This window comes from Pyxicephalus adspersus, chromosome 5 (genome assembly GCF_032062135.1).
Source record: "Pyxicephalus adspersus chromosome 5, UCB_Pads_2.0, whole genome shotgun sequence".
Classification (NCBI taxonomy): Eukaryota; Metazoa; Chordata; class Amphibia; order Anura; family Pyxicephalidae; genus Pyxicephalus; species Pyxicephalus adspersus.
The window spans coordinates 119478883-119496434 of record NC_092862.1 but is presented as its reverse complement, the minus strand read 5'-3'; the positions used below and the strand labels follow the sequence as shown (position 1 = coordinate 119496434).

Genomic DNA, 17552 nt, shown 5'->3' with positions numbered 1-17552 from the left:
ATAATACATCTCCTATGAAATTGCTGTCAGTTAAGTTGCAGGCATTTTTCTGTGTCATTTGGAGTGCATACATGCATTGAGTTAATCATATCAGAGGACTTGTGTGCTATTTAACAAATTCATTTACATCACCTTGAACATTTAGCGTAAAATGGGAAAGGAGGGAATGTTCTGACCTTGTCATTCAAACAAATGTGTCACAGACCTGCTCTTTTCCCTGCTGCATTTCAGCTGGAGCTGACATGTTTCATTACTTTTGACAAATGGAGAATGCTTTTATCTGCTAGTTTAGCTGTGTTGTGCCCTTTTCTACTGACATACAGAACACAAAACTAGTTTTAGGGAGTCGCAAACCTACGCAAAGTATTTCCTTTTCTGGGTGCAAACAATGGAGCTAAATTACAAAAGGAATGGAGGCTGTTTATTTAACAAAAACAATGCATCACTGTGCAGTGGAAATGTGGGGAAATTTCACTTTGCAAAGAATACCCAATCATGTGTAGGGAAACATGAGATTTTTTTCTTGCAGGTGATTGGATTGAAGTTACAGTGATTGAAGTACAGACTGAGTGTTACCTATGCTAAATATTTATCCCCTGCATGGGGAAAATGCACTTTGCTAAGAGAACAGCCTGTTTTCTTTTAGGTAATAAACCCCATTATAATAGTAGATTAGAACATGACAATCTCATCATCCTGCATTAGTGTCCAACATCTTGTGAACGTGTGTTATGTGTATTTGCAGATACCAATTCATAGGTGATATAGTGACCACATGATCTGGATTTGTGTCTAGAAATATACTGATTCCCAGATGTTGGTGGACAGCTAGAGATGTCAGAAGGAGAGCTGTGCTCTCCAAGCTGTAAAAAGGAATATATATTATTTAGGCATCGTACAGATTAGTGATAATTCACAGACAGAGGAAGGGTAAAGGGGATTAGGTATTTCAGCAAAGATCTGGATCACTCTTTCTATGTAAGAAGGCACCCTTGGGGCATATTAAGTAGCATATTCTTCTGCAATGAAGCTGCCTTTAATAAATTCACCTAAAGCAGAGAAGATGGCTAAGGGTTTGCATTGGCTAACACAGTAAATGCTTCGCCACATCCTTGCTGGATGCAAAAAAACCCTTTAGATTAAAAAGTAACCAGTTTTGGGTTGTAGTTGGGTTAGTTAACAATGTGTATTTGGTAAATGAAAAATAAGTTACAATGTGGGCTTTTGATTTAATAAAAATACATATGATACATATTTAATACTAAACTCCAGTTACCCAGCTAATTACAAATTTAAATACATATATGGGAACTGTGCTGGGGTACACTTGCCAGGTATCACAGCCAGGTCCCACTCTGCAATAACAAAAACCAGGTCAAGAACACATGCAGAAATAGTGTGGAGAGATAACTAGATAACACACCCAGGAGGAGAATGAAACACAGTTAGGAGGAGAGTGGAAAATTACTCAGAAAACACACCTTGGAGGAGAGTGGAAAATTGCCCAGGAAGAACACCCAGGAGGAATAACCCAGAAAACACAGCAAAAAGGAGGGTGGATAATAACTTAGAATGGGGTGGAGAATTACTCAGAAAACACACCCCTTAGGAGAATGAAAAATTACCCAGGAAACACACCCAGGAGGAACATGGAAAATAACCCAGAAAACAAACCAAAGAGGAGGGTGGAGAATAACTCAGAATTGGGTGAAGAATGGCCCAGGAAACACACCCAGTAGGAGATTGAAGAATTACTCCCAAAATACACCCAGGAGCAAAAGGGAGCAAACCTAGAAAACACACCCAAAAGAAGAGTGGAAAATAGGCCAGAAAACACACGTGGTAGGAGTGTAGAAAATATATCATTAACCCATCCAGGAGGAGAGAGGAGAAAAAGACCCTTTACTTATTCAGCTCTCTCTTCCTATGAGCATGTTTACTACTATTGCATTGGGTCCCAGTACTGTTTGGGAATTATAAAGGATTGATATTAATACAAATTTAGGTACGTATTGTAAGGCACTTACCCCTCCTGCGAGCCCGCGGCGTCCCTGGGGATCCCAGCCGCAGAGGGAGACGCCGCTGCAGCAGGCAGCATGGCCGAGGCTGCTGCCCTGCTCGGAGCATGTCTCTCTCTCTGCAGGTGGAGGGATCCATCCTGGCCAAAACTACTGTTCGGCCAGGCGGCATTCCTTGCAACTCCATGGATGTGGTTACAGAAACTCCTGTTCCCGGCACTCCTTTGGATGTGCAAAGTAGTGCACGTCCCAGGGGTGCTGTGGGAAGAGGTGCGCGCGCTACCATGCGTGCCTCTTGTACCCCCCGAAAGCGTGGCACTCGGCTGCCTCGCCGCGGGGCGGGACATAGTTTAAATTCACTGCAGCCATTTGACCGGAGGGGATTCAGTTAACCTCCAATCAAATGGCGCCAGGTGGTGCAAGGTCATTGGTCACTCTGGCCATTTAAGGAGAACCTGTCCTGACCACCATTGCCCGCTGTAAGCCTCTGTGAACACAGTGTGCTTGGGTGCGTCCTTGTGTTGGTGTATGCTCCATAGTGACCTGGTCTGAAACCTGACTCTTGCCTGAACTCTGCCTGTCCTGACCTCGGATTGGTAGTGACCATTCTTGTCTGCTGTCTGCCCTGACCACAGATTGTTCCTGACCTGCCTTTGCCTTACCCTCCTCTACTGTGCTTATCGGACTTAACCCTTGTCTTGTTTTATGACAATAATAAAACGTGATAAAAGGATATCTGGAGTTGGTTGTGGTTTGTGTGCCCAGGCGCATTACACATATGTTATCTGTGTATTATTAAAAGAAATAAAGAACAAGATAGTTGGTAGCTACTTTTTCTGCTCTTGTCCCCACCAGCTGCGATAATATGCAGTTACTATTAACCATAGTTAGCTTGATTGGTGATTTAAATATTAATATAACTTACTATGATAGGTGATAATAACATGCATCACTTTAGCATGCAGTAAAAAGCCACTTGATACATCAGGTCTAATGTGCTGGCAAGCTAGAACCTTTAATTTTATTTTATGTGTTTTATCTCAATGTTTTTATTTAATATATGTATTTGTTCTTATAAATGATCAATGTGTATTTATTTCAATATTAATAATGAATAAAGTGTTATGATCACATAAGATAATAATGCATGAGATTTACCTTTTAGCATGCGGTTTATGATAGCATAGCTTGATGCATCAGCCGTAAAGTGCTGGCAAGCTAGAGCCTTATTTTTGTCCCTAATAAATTGAACTATTTTTTTTAGCAGCCTTTTTTATTACTCAATCCCTGTGAGCTGCCAAGAAAACAAATACGGTAAAGGCATTCTCCCTAAAGATTACTCTGCTCCAAACTACCTTTTTAAGAATGGAAAAATGAAGTGTTTACAAATATGAAGATTTGATCTTGTAGCTTCTCAATTGTTTATTATAACCATATTAGAACAGTAATGAAAAGGGGACATTCGGGGTTACATTTTATAAAGTAGTTTGTTGTTGTGCAGTAATCTTATCACTCTTTGGTTTTAATGTGGGGTCACTTTCTCTCAGTTTAGAAAGAGATTCAGGTATAGGATGAAGTTAGTATGTAAAAGCAAAGAATTATAGAATGATGTATGTGTTCAATCAGTTTAAGGGCTCATTGTGGGCCATTTTCTGAAGGTTCAGTAAATAACCTTTGACTTATTAGAGAAGTACATATTCTTTGGACAACATATCCTATTAAGGTGCATTCAAGAAACTGCAAGCAAAGCACCAATGTTTTTTTTTAATGGGGACGGGCATACCATTTTCATAGACAAATGGGTCAATTTTAACTAGCTGTGGATCAGATAAGTGCTGTGACCTTTCCCATTGTCACATAGATTTGGACATTCAATTATTGATACAAGGATGACTTGGTGCCATCAGTATGCTGCATACAAATTTAGGCAATGCCCCTCCTTCCCCCACACATCAGTTTAGGACACTGATACTTGGCCCAAATTAAGAAAAAAAGGAACATGGGCATTTCATGGTATTGTGCAGGTAAGTTTATTTTATTGCACAATGCACATTACCTATCCCTTCCTAATCACACTACTTGCTTGCTGACAATTTTTTAATTTTTTCATTATATTTCGCCTTTAATTTACAGAAGCGTGCAGAACTACAAAACACAAAGGTGAGTTCTTTATTGCAGAAGGGACAGGCATAAACTTACTTGCCTGTTTGAAATTTGTGTTTTAATGTATACTGCGCTGTGAATGTTCAGTTCAGTGTATAATTCTGGCATAGCTGGCATGCTCTGCTACTGGGAATTAGATCATTCTGGCTCTTACTAAACAGTAAAATGATAGCTTCACCCAACTGGGAATAAAGGGATCATGGCATTGTATCCAGAAAGTTTGACTTTACCTTTCAGAAGTCTGGTTTCCAGTTTGCGTTTTCACATCTACTATCTGGGGATTGCTGTGACAGGAGGGAAAAAGCAATAAAGACCTCTGCACCACTACTGATAGCAAGAGAAATTGACATGGTTTATTTTACTATAAATACCTATAGCTTCTGCTCCAGTGAAAATGTGCAGGACTATATTTGTAAGGTTAGCATACAGTATAGTATACCATTCTATAGCTGAGATACAACAATAAACACATTTCAGTGGCTAAGCTGTCCTCAAACACCATTATTCTATCTGATTTACTTTTCACATCTTATTACGCTGTGTAAGGAAAAAGCTGCCAGATATATAGAACTATAGATTACCCTTGCAGCTATTTCAAACAGTTAGCCATATAAATACAATATTTACAGTTGCTGAGCGCTTGAGGGGTAAGTCATGAATTACTAGGAACATTTATGACATTGTCTAAAGACTAACAATTCTAGTGGCACTTTAAAGAGAGTGTTACACGCTTAAAACGCCAATATCGTCACTTTTATTGCATATAAAGCAAGGATTTATAATTCCGTAAAGCTGATGAACATTTGCTATCTGTCAAGATTGTTTTGTCCGTTGTAAGGCATATGGCTTTATTACCAGACCATCCAATCCAACTCAGGATTACTTCAATCATTTTATTCAGCAGTTTTATTGAATTTAGAGTTTAAATCTTTACTGAGACATAACCATCTGAAATTATCTTAGCCAAGCTGGATTAAGAGATGAATGGATGTTTTACGTCTCTGAACCTAAACATCATGAAAAATATGAAAAGAGAAAATGTATAGTAGATTTTGTTTATATATTATATACATGGCTAAAAAAAATCAACATTTAAAATCAATGTTTTCAATAGTTATTAATGTAAATTTAATTATTGCAAATTTCTGTTTCCATTTCCATATATTAGGGAAAACTCTGGACTACTTTTGTGTTTTCCAGGCTCTTCTTAGCTTTGCTTTTGACAAAAACAAATTTTTTACAAAGCACAATAGCTCAAGTTGAAATTTACTCACAGCAGTCAGAGCAGTAACTCCTCCCTCCTATTTCCCCCCTGTCTTTGGGCAGAGAGCTTTCTTAAAAAGGGTCCTAAGGCAATGCAGGTAATGTAGTGGGCCATATAGTGTGCAGACCACCCTCAGCAGTGCTGATCAATGCTTACTTTAATTTTTTCTGCAAATAACCTAGTACAATAAGCCTCAGTGACTGATGACGTCGGCAATAGTGATGACGCCCGTGGCAGTGATGACGAGGATGATGGTTGGCTCAGTGGCTAGCACTCTTGTCTTTGCAGCACTGGGGTCCCAGATTTGAATCTTGGCCAAAGACACTTTCTGCATGGAATTTTAATGTTCTATCTGTTTCTTTGTGGGCTACCTTTACACACTTTGGTTTCCTCCCACATCCCAAAAATTTCAAAATTGGCCTTTATTAATGTAATAACATATGACTATGGTGAGGACATTAGACTGTAAAGTGCTACGTAATATGTTGGCACTATATAAATGCAAGTTATTATTAATCTATCACTACAGTCCCTGCCATTAACAGACTCTGCCTGCAGTAAGTTCCAAATATCCTGCAGGAATAACACTAACCAGCAGTTCTCAATCCCCCTAAAATGCCCTATTTTTAACTCACCTTCAAAATTTGGATCAAATACAAATGTTATTTTTTTCTGGTAGAACTAAATGGAATGACCAATATTCTGATTGAATTTGACTTTAACCCAAAAATCTAAACAGCAGCACTTCAGTACAAATGTATAGCTATGCAACCTGTCTTAAGGCATTTTAGATCTGAGTCAGGGAGGTGTTTGAATAAAGGTTTTGTAACTATAGCAAGGTCTGTAGCATTCAATTAATGTAAATGTACAAAACCACTATGGGTAGTGAATGCCTCTGACAGAGAAAAGAGCATAATGCTGTTCCTTGTAATCTGGGTTTCAAATTAACATGCTGTGGAAGAATGGCGCCCATTACACTTGTGAACCTGTTTATTATGTATGCGAATTTCAATTTACACTTCACATAAAAGAACATTATGTTCTTAAGTGGGCAGACATACTGCTTGAAATTAATTCTAAAGGTTAGTATCTTGATGAAATACTAGAACTGGGCCAGGGGACTGATAATCTGGAAGATATTGAATGGGAATTATAAATGGTAAAGTACAAAAGTTGTACTGAAATGATCTTTTTTGCTATTTATAACACAATAAAACCTTTTTACTATTAAACGTGTAGTATTTATGTTTAAACCGCTGCCATATATTCTCATTGGTTACTGTGGGTCTAAATATGCTCAAATTGTTCCATCAGATATATAATACAACCATCTGCCCCAAAATTGGGGCTAGTCATGAAAAATGAGAAGGGCGATATACTCCGAAATTAGGCAGTTTTATTACATTTTAATGCCAAAATGCTAAATGAAGCACCTCTTTGTCCCATGTCTGGGATTTGGTTGCTGCCTGGAAGCATTTGCAAAGGGGAATTCCATTTTATATGCTTTTATGCAATCTCATTTATACCACTGCATAACTTATATCATGTTAATGTTGAATTTGAAAGGATACTAATGATATACTATTTCAAGCAGTGGTGTATTCCTTTAAAATACAAATATGTGCATTGTATGTATATACAAACAACCTTTGTTCTTGAACACTAAAGTAATGTCCTAGCTGTTGAAAAGTATGCTAAAATCATAATTTTCTTTTTTTTATTTTAATATTTGAAATTAAAACAAATTGCTTTGGGCAGCAGAATGCTTGGTACTGGCAACATAAATTTTTATCTTTATCCATATAAATAATTAATTTACATTTATTCCTTCATATACTCATCATTTGGACATACAACGTTCACTTAGTGTAGCCTCTGTTAATGATTTTTTTATCTTTTGCTATCATAAATAACTTTGAGCTCTCTCAAAAATTGTACAACTAAAGCATATGCCTTCATTTTAAAATCAATTTACAGCCTATTTACTGTGTAAAGTAAGGATATATGAAAGCAGATTGCTATGAAAACTAATTTAGATGCCTATTTTCACATACAATGTAACTTCCTCCAGAAAATAAACCTTTCTTTAATTATAGCAAGGACAGCTTGAGTAAACTATGCATCGACCTATAACCATTCCCATTTACATGTTCTTGAAAGTCTAACTTGGATCTCTCGATGCGGACGTCAATATATTGGCTGAAGTTTTACAGAAACAATGCAAAGAGTTACCACTATGTAAATGGTGTGTGCGGAAGCTCAGATAAGAGATGATTGTGGCTGCAGTGTAATGTTGTGCGGAAATGAAAAGAGCTTTCTTTACTGTAGTTTAATTAAGTGTATTAGAGTGGAACATACTAGAAAAAAAGGTCAGAGGGATTAGAAGGCAGTTACAGAAGACTGCATAACACAGTCCAAAGTCTTGCTGTAATGGTGGAGATTCAATAGCTACCAGTAGATTAGGAGGTCTTATCGCTGTTTTAAACATGACGGGATATTTGCCCTATATTACTAGCTTATATAAGCACACTAAGTTCTAAAACTAATATATAAAAAATGTAATAAAAATGTTAGAATTAAAGAATTTTTAGAAAAAAAAATAGAACTCCCTTCCTGGAGGTGTCAAAGACATCCCTGTGCCTCCCACACCATTGCCTTCTAAAAACAGTGGGTGTAGTTTCCCAGGCGGTAGCAGAAATGTAACATACAGTACACCAGTGGTCCCAACCTTTTGCAGCTTGCGGACTACTCTATATACTGGAAAGGATACACCTTCATCAGTGAAACTGGGTGATCCAGCAAATGGATTTGGTCCAGGATTAAAAACATTTGCCAACAAATAGCAAATTACTTTTAAGAAATCCATTCCAGGTTTGCTGGATCACTCAGCTTCACTGATAAAAGTGTATCCTCTCGAGTTTTGGAGAGCTTTAATAAATCAGGCCCAATGTTTTGTACTGATCAAATATTTATTTTTATTTTATCAGTTGTGTGAAACTCTATTGAGTTTGACCTAAAATTAAACTGTGCTGTATGTGTCTTAAAATAAAGAGTTTACAGCCTGGTCGACCAGGAAAGTTTGATTTTTTGGCAAGGATAGGTACCACTTGCACACGACCTTGCTGCTTTTATCTATGTCTCTGGAAATCAGTTATTGGTTATTTTTGGTTGCATTGTCAGAACTTTTTCAAACTCGACATAACAAAGTTGAATATTATTATTTCTAATAATATATATATTATTTCTATAGCATCTTGTAAATCACAGAGAACATGTTTATGTCATTTTATCATTTTATATTATGTAATATATTTTTTGCTTTTTAATATTTGGTATTGCATTTTCTGTAAAAATCCATGAATATAATCATATAAATAGAAATAATTTTTAAAATGTAATTTAAAATGTTGCATAACTTAAGTCAACCATAAACCATTATTCATATATTCAATGCAAAACCATGTATGGAATGGATGAATATTTTTCAGCAGAGTAGATGAATGAGATGAATTGCTGTGTAACGCTGTGAAAGTGTAACTCCAATTCTTTTTTTTTTTTTACCACATCTTATACAAATCAATTCTTAATGGAAGTCTCTGCTTTACTACAGTTAGCTTTTGTATTCCCATGCTCTAATGAGGAAAGTAACTGCTAATTTCTCAATATTATACAACATATTGATAAAAAGTTAAGTAGCTCTAAATGAGAGCCTGCAGTGTGTATATCTGGGTAATCAAGCACAATGATTTTTCCCAGTCATTGTGCAATATAAATGCACTACTTGTTCTTTATATTTTGTTCACTAAAATGAGAGATTTACAATTTGCTACAGTTTGTATAATACTAAAAGAGACTGTGCGTGTATAGTCCATCTAATGGAGGATTATTCTATTACACCCAAAGTATAAATACAAACTCTAGACTGCTGAAATCCTTTAACACAAGCAGTTGTCATAGTTTTGTTACAGTTTGTTAACATCCAGTTGGCAGTATAGCACTTTGTGGTCTTGTGTACTTTGTGTGTCTTTTTACCTCTTCTGAGATTACTTGTGTAGCCACAAGAAGATTAAGAATTCTACCTGCTGCTTGTGTGTTGCATGAGGGTGTATGTCCAGTTAGGAATTATAAGTAACAATAGGAAACATAAGTACTTCTGAATCAACAATTAAGTTCCTCCTGGTGCAGGACAATGTGCAGCCTCATGCGCAATGAAAGTTCTAGGTTGATGAGAACATTGATGCTATTTACTGGTGCTCTTGTTCCCAGACCTGAATCCAGTACAGACTCTCTGGGATTTTATGTATCATTGCATCCAACTCCACCTTGTAGCACCACATTTTGCCTAGAAGCTCAGTGATACCCTGATCCAGATGCCCTAGAGTACCATCCATTGTTTTATTGAAGCTTGCCCAGACATTTTCAGGAGTGCACACTGGCACATGGGGATCATATACACTACTGAGCCATGGTATGAGTTGTGATAAATTAAAGCATTCTGTGATTTCAGATTGTTACTTTTTTTTACTTTTCAGTGTGATCTGGAATTCCTCACATGGTGGGTTAACAATTTTAGTTTCCATTGACCTTCTCATTTTTTTCTTTATGAATTACATTTTGTATATACAATCATGTATATTTATGTATATAAATAAAGATTTTCAATTGGAATATCGAGATCTAATGTGTGATTTTAGTGACCCCTTAATTTTTTGATCCCTCTCTCTCTCTCTATATATATATAAATTTATATATTAAAAGAGAGCCAGGGGCTGTCTCCATGAAGTGTCTCCATGTATTGTTAAACATAGCAGTGACCTTTAAATAGCCCCAGTATTTCACACCAACAAGAAGACAGCATTCCATTATAAGAGAATTATAGTTTTGTGTTAGACTATTTCCTTTTTCCAACAACTCTTTAGTTCTGCATAATCCTGCATTATGTGCTGTGGTGCTCTGGGAATCCTGAGTATACCCTAGAAAAAAACAACTCTTGGATTCAAATGAGACTTCAGGGCTTTACACCGCCAGCTATTGCAGCTTGGGGTTGCTTAAATGTCTGATTTTATAGATTAACTAATGAGCAGATGCTTAATTTCAACCCTGCTGGTTTACAGACGTTTCTTGGATCAGCACTGCAGAAAAGTACTCATCTTCTAGAGATCATCAAAATTGTCTGTAACTTCTAAATAACTTTATGAACAGAGAACAATACTTTTATCTCTACTAGAGCTTATTGTTGTAAATAGGATTTCAAAGTATGAAGTAAACCTTTCATTATCACTCGAACTGTTGTGTGGAAATCAGAAGATAGTCATATTATTGTGCAGCTTTTCTTCCACCCCACACTCTCTAGAACTTCCTACACAAAAGCTTGGAATAGAAATAGTCCACTGCACTCTTAACATTGTAAAGAACAATAGAGTCCAGCAATGTATCTTGTATGTGTTTACCATAATTTCATTATTGTATTACTGTGTATTCTCCATTGAATGCTTTTATTTTACTATTTGCTAAATTACATTTTCAGCCATTCAGACATGACTAGTTGATATGAATAAAGAAAAGGTGACATAAAAGCAAAGTGTTTGAATAACACTAAAACAGAAAAAGCAGAACAGTGTATGACCCCATGTAAATATATGATTGCATGATATATGTAAACACAAGTTTTTCTTTATTTAACTCAAAAGCATACTGGTGAAATTATTTATTTAATATGATACTGGTATTAGGTCAGGTTACATGTCCAGGCACCTGCAGAAGAGTGGTGTGAGATGTAAACAATTAGTGTTTGGATCACAGTACAGTATACATTTGAGATTAATCTGTCCCTTCCAAATTGTATTAGAAAAAGAATCTCAGTTTGTACTTGTGTCACACCAGTAGATGGTGCTGTGTCATCGTGTTTAAAAAGCTCTAACGGTTAAAGACAAGAAATGTGGGTTTGTGATACACTTTATATGAGGACACAGCAACATCTTCTGGTGGCCAGCAATAGTATCAAAAAATTAATAAATAGTAAGTGCCCTGATATAACCAACTTATAAGCACCAAATGCTGTAATGTAAAAATACAGATTATAGCTATGTAATTTTATTTTTTTAAATAAATTTTGGATATATTTATTTATGGTACTTTTATTTTATTGATTACTATTTTAAAGATTGTTCCCTAGGTTTATATTTGAGTCAAAGCATTTTCCTGTATTTTTCAGATACATATAAGTACCTCAATTTGGTTTATATTTGAGTATATATGGTACTAAACTATGGAGGGGCGATGGGCTAGTCTAGGTGTCTGTTTGGGGGGGCATTCAATTTAAACTTTACTTATTCCTTAGGTGAGAACTATAAAGAGAACTCCAAAGGTAAAATAAGCGTCTTTAATTTTAAAAGAACAGATATGTTGCATGTTGATTCTTGTGTGTTTTCTTTTAGTGCCACAGACGAGGATACTTGCCACAGGTGGTGCATCATGTAATCAGGAAATTTTACAGGTACATTTACAATGGTTGATAAATGATTAAATGTTAAAGTGTCTCATTGTGAAACAAAGAGAGTACCAGCTCACTGTTGCAGTCCTAATTCTCACATGATGTTTTTTTTTATAATAAAAGTCATACCGCTCACCCAGAGAAACATTGATACGATGTCACCTGTGGAGTTGTTTTCACTGGTTGAATACCCTGAGGGTGCAGATATTTTATCTTGGTATTATAACTTTTCCCACAGCTGACAAGTACAATGAAAAAAAAAAATGTGTTTGTACAAAAATAAAATGTGATGTGCTCCATGTAAAACCGTGATTTATGGCTTAATCTAGAAAAAAAAGATGTGTCCTTTGAGCTGTAAATATCGTGAAATAAACCTACAATATCAAAATCATTTCAAGTTCGAAGGAACAAGAGGGCGTAATTCTCTATTATACCTTGTCCTTAAATCCATCTGTCACAAACAAAGACAATTCAAGCTGAATGATAAAATAATGCTTGAGTGAAGGTTATCTTGTATTCATTGCACACAGTTTTCAGAATATAGCATTTTCAGAATTTTGGTTCTGTAGGGCCCAGTCACACATATGCGCTGCTAGAATGTGCATTAATGTAAAAGTGAATAGTATTGCAAACTGCATACTGCGTAACATGATGGCATCCATTTTTCAGAAATGGTGCATGCATGTTTTTTAGTGCATTAGGAAGTCCATATGAGTGAATAGACCCTACAAGTAGAGACAAATCCACCAATCCAAGAATGAGCTTTTGTCTTAATCATCAAGCTTGCACAGCACACTTGCATACACCTACCTTTTCATTTACCTGGAAGGCATGATATGCGAAGGATCCAGTCAACACTGCACCACTCAAAGCCATCATCTTCGCTGCCAACTCTTCCAGGTGCACTGCAGTCCTCTTCGGTCAGTAGGTGGCCACTGGTGATAAAACATTGTCTCCGGTCCAATATTGGAGGTACCAAGGACAGAGCTTTGCTCTACTCTGCATGATGCAATGTACTGTGTTATTTAAGCAAAGAACGGAAAGCCGTAAAGAGCCAGGAAAAAAGTTTCTTGGCAAGATACTTTTTATGTCTCTTCTGTCAATTTTTTTACCACCTGGTGACATTTTGTATTTTGATATTACTTCCACTGTTAAATAAACCTGCCACCAAGCTGGGCAGTTTTTCTAACCATATAATGAAAACATTTTCTTCTGTGAAAAATGCATATTATAACAATTAATGAATACAGACATATAGGAAACTGAATTTATGTGCCAGTGTTCACTTTTACTGTCTTACTGGCCATTCTTTGTCAATCAATTTGTCAGTGGGCATATACATTTTATTAAAGGACCAAATTAGGTGCTTGGGAAAGAGGTGGGCACAATCTTGACTTCAATAGCAAAAGTCAAAACTTGTAAATAACTTCAGATACCTGAATCTCCATGAAATCTTGGAATGTTATTTTATTGTGTTCAATGCTAATGCACATTTGTTGCATTTTTGTGGTGATTGGACTGGTTTGGAATGGTTTATGGTTTATTAAAATTTAGTAAAATGTTATGTTATTGATTTAGGCTGCTTACCTAGAAGGATAAAGATCATTTGAAGTCTCATATCTGTCAGTTACATCTACAAGCTTTGAGTCTAATACCTATACCAGGACACATAGCCTGATGGATGCGATTGACATCCTTCCCCCACCCCCACCGTCCCCATTTGTTACAGTCTATAGTAATTACTGTCTGTCTAATTATAGAATTTGACTGAAAGCTGTGCAAGTGTCAAAGAACAGATGTTAACTGGTTATAATTAGTGAGCTTATCTTTTTCAATAATATTTTTTTTCTTGTTTTTTTTATCTTTACTGTTTCATTTCACCTTGCATTCTATATGTATGTTGATTGGTTTACAAAAAGATACAAAAACACATTGGAATATATTCTTGAGATATTTATAACTCCTGGTTGTCTAAGGGGGCATTTAAGTCAAGTGAAATGTCTTGTATTTTTGAAGGGCGTAAAGTGAAGGCAAGACACGTGAGATTTAATGGTAAATTTTACAAGGTTTTATAACGAAAGCAAGTCTCTGGCTTGAGGGGAAAGGGGTGCTATTTGGAAAGCTGGTTTTGCACTTGTCAAACAATACATAACAGCTCCATTAAAATGTTAAAGATTTATACCATTCCACTGCCATGTAGCTGCAGAGATGAGAGAAGGATACATTCCTTACAACAGCAATGGGATTGACAGTATATTTTATATGGGATATATGCACTACCCACTATTTGTCACCCTTAAAATTGAGTTCCATTTAACAAATAAAACGTCATAGATATCAAAGTCAAGCAATGTCACAATTTACAAAAAACATGGTATAAAGGTTTAAGCTCTTATCTATTTTTATAACAAATTGTGCTGTATATGACTAAATAATGTGCTGTAAATTTAAAAAAGGAAAGTAGCTTAAGTTTTGCATCTGAGCCCACCCATGACTAAGGGACGGCAGAGAAAAAGCATTCAGTACCCACTAACCCCTCCCCCCTACCATTACCAACTGATAAATGAACATAAATAAATAACAATAAATAACATTAACTAAACCATATTTAACCAAATATATATATATATATATATATATATATATAAAACCATACAATAAAATACTTCAACAATAACGTCAACAATATCAATAACAATTCCCCTTTAAACTTTTTTATTCCTTAATAACTATCAGGTTACTGGTCCTTGAGGGTCTCTTCCAATGCACTAACCCCCTCATTTGGATCTGCACCATAAGGATATATATGTTCCCAGCTGTACACCCCTAGCTTTCGAATGATATCCCCAATATTACGCTGTCCTCATCCCCAAACAATCCAACCACAATTATTATTACCACAATCCAGAGATACCAAAGATGGATCTCCCACCACCACTGATACCACACCCAAGAACCACCTACCCCCCCAAGGACCTCACTGTTAAAAAAATCCCACTTGCCAATTGGGCGGGAGGGTGGGAAACTTTTTTCATTCTGCCCTAGCAACGATTAACCCGACCATTCTTTACAAACTGAACTTATAACCTTTATACCACCCCTAACCTTATGTCACCTCAAACCCTTCCCTCCTAGACTGTTACTTCATCCCCACCTTAAACCTTAACCCTTTCTGCCAGCTACCTGCCCACCCAAATCATGCAGACCTTCCTCAATGTCCCATTCACTCCAGGCCTTTCTTTCCACTATACCAGGGATTTACAAAAAGAATAGAGAATGTTCACTTTGCAAAGTAAAAAAGGTGGAGCTGTGAATCTTTTTTTTGCAAAGTGAATACTGTCTACTATTTAGTGTAATAACCCTCATATATTGCTTCTGCAGCAACATATAAAAGGTGAATCTCCTGCCAACCCAGTGGTCACTTTCTTCTCCAAAGGCCCCACTAGCATGTACTTTTTTCTTCTCTTCTCTTTTCTTTTTCTTCTTCTTTATACTTACCTTTTCCAAATATCTTCAGGCTGGTTGCATGTAAGACAGGGTTCTCTTTTAATTAGCCTTTTTAGCTAATTGGAGAAGGACTGTCTGCATATTACACTGTCAGGGCCCTATGGGTTTGTCTCCCCACCAGGAGGTGAATGATGCCTTGCACTTATAGTTGGATGACATGGGTTGAATAACACTGGGTGTCATTTAGCCCGGGAGACTGAAGACATCTACTTTTTAATCCTAATTGCTAAATTAGGGACTATTTGATTTTTTACATTTTTCAAGGAATTGTGCTTTGAGAATTGGCAGCATCAGGCCAGTGGGTACATTCACTAGCAAATAAGGACTTACTTGTCTCAGAAAGAGAGAGAACACTGAGAGTGCTGCCCTAGTGTTCAGCAGATCTTGGGAACAGATCACAAGATAAGTACCTACATGCAGGGACAGTAGACATCTATTCTAAGGTTGAGGATAAAACCAAGAGGTACCGTTATGCTCCTTATCTTACTGGTGTAATTTGTCATGCACACTGATTTCAGTGTCTTATTTTTCTTACATATATACAGGTCTTATCAGACATATTCAACGCTCCAGTGCACACCATTGCCATCGCTAACTCTGCCTGCCTGGGGTGTTCATATCGAGCAGCTCATGGTAAGAATGCTCATTAAAAAATACTGGCTGTTTTATGGCTTTCTAATCTTACTGCAATACACAAAGCTCTTGTTAAGCTTGTCACACTAGCAGATTTCAAGTCAATCTTTTTCGCAATACCATATTTGTTTTACTAGAGTAAATATTTCTGCAAATGACAATGATGCAAAATGAGCAGCATTGTTAGGTGTATGAAAAGAGCAGTAAGTATGCAAGGAGAATGATAATTAACAATGTTTAATGAGAGCAGAACATAACACTGCACAAGGATTGTTAGAGTAAATTAACTTTTATAAATTCAGGTTTCAATAAAAACAATGCATTTTAACAGAATTACCAATAATGGCAGAGCTTAAAATAATGGTTCACTTTTAGTGATCCAGCTGAGAGTTAGAATAATATTTGTTCTTACTACCTTATACCCAGTGATAAGAGGCATAGCTGAAAGGCATGGAGTCCCGGTGGAAAAGCTTCATCTATGGTGTAATTTCACTTATTAAATCCTTATAAGCCTACTGATGGTGCAAATGGTAGAGGAGAATGAAGAAAAGCACAAGAATGAAATGCAATTTTTTTCTATCAGGGGAAGTAATGGTCAAAACCTCATGGGATGGACTTCATCTCTGTTCAACAGTTGCCTGCACTGCTTAAAGTGATACCCTAACTATTAACTTAAAGAACATTAAATGTTGTAGGCAAAGTAGTGCCTTTTCAGTGCTTTCAGTGATGCTTTCAGCCAAAGTGAGGGTTATCTTTTTTTTGAAGTTCATTCTACAATAAAAAGTAATCCTTGTTTAGTAATTTACTCTGGTTAAAAAGACAAGGTCACTTGAAAAAAGCCATAGCTGACCTGTCCTTGTAAAAAGCCTAGTTGCTACTCTCATTGACCTGGAACAAGTTTGCAACATTTCTGTGACTTTCTTCATCTGCATACTTGTTCCAAGTGAGTGACTGAAAGTTTTAAAGCCAGTATAAAAGCCAGGCAGCCTTAGCATTGATGACCTCTATATTTCTGCAATGACAGGTTTACTGTAATGGATGATCACTGTAAGTTACGTAGAGAAATGCCCTAAAACATATCAGAAGATTTCAGCAAGTGATAATTAGCACTTTCACCACTTACTCATTGATGCCTTTACTCGGTCCAGGTATCCAATAAAGTCACAAATCTGTCACAACTCTTGTTAAAACCAGGATGTGTGTGAATGCACTAACCACAGCCAATGTATTTGGCCAATGTTAGTCAAATATGTAAGTAGAACTTTGGATGAACTAAAAAATAACATATGTGATGTAAGATGTAGGAAACATTTTTGATCCTACTGTAATAGAACCATTGGATAGATGATTTTTTTTATTATTCTGCAATAAAATCACTGCAGAATAGTCATCTTTGTTTTTTTGTTTTTATACCTGCTTAGATCAGTCATTCTCATCTAGGGTTCCTCCAGAGTTTGTTGAGCCTACACTCAAG

General features: G+C 36.5%; 1 protein-coding gene across 1 annotated transcript in view; it reads left to right on the top strand.

Moving 5' to 3' along the window:
* Positions 1-17552, top strand: part of XYLB (xylulokinase) — a gene marked incomplete in the record, with an annotated part of 64889 nt that overhangs the window by 37442 nt on the left and 9895 nt on the right. Inside the window, 2 exon segments of the mRNA XM_072412575.1 lie at positions 11883-11941; positions 15991-16078. Coding sequence (XP_072268676.1) covers positions 11883-11941; positions 15991-16078 — 147 coding nt within the window.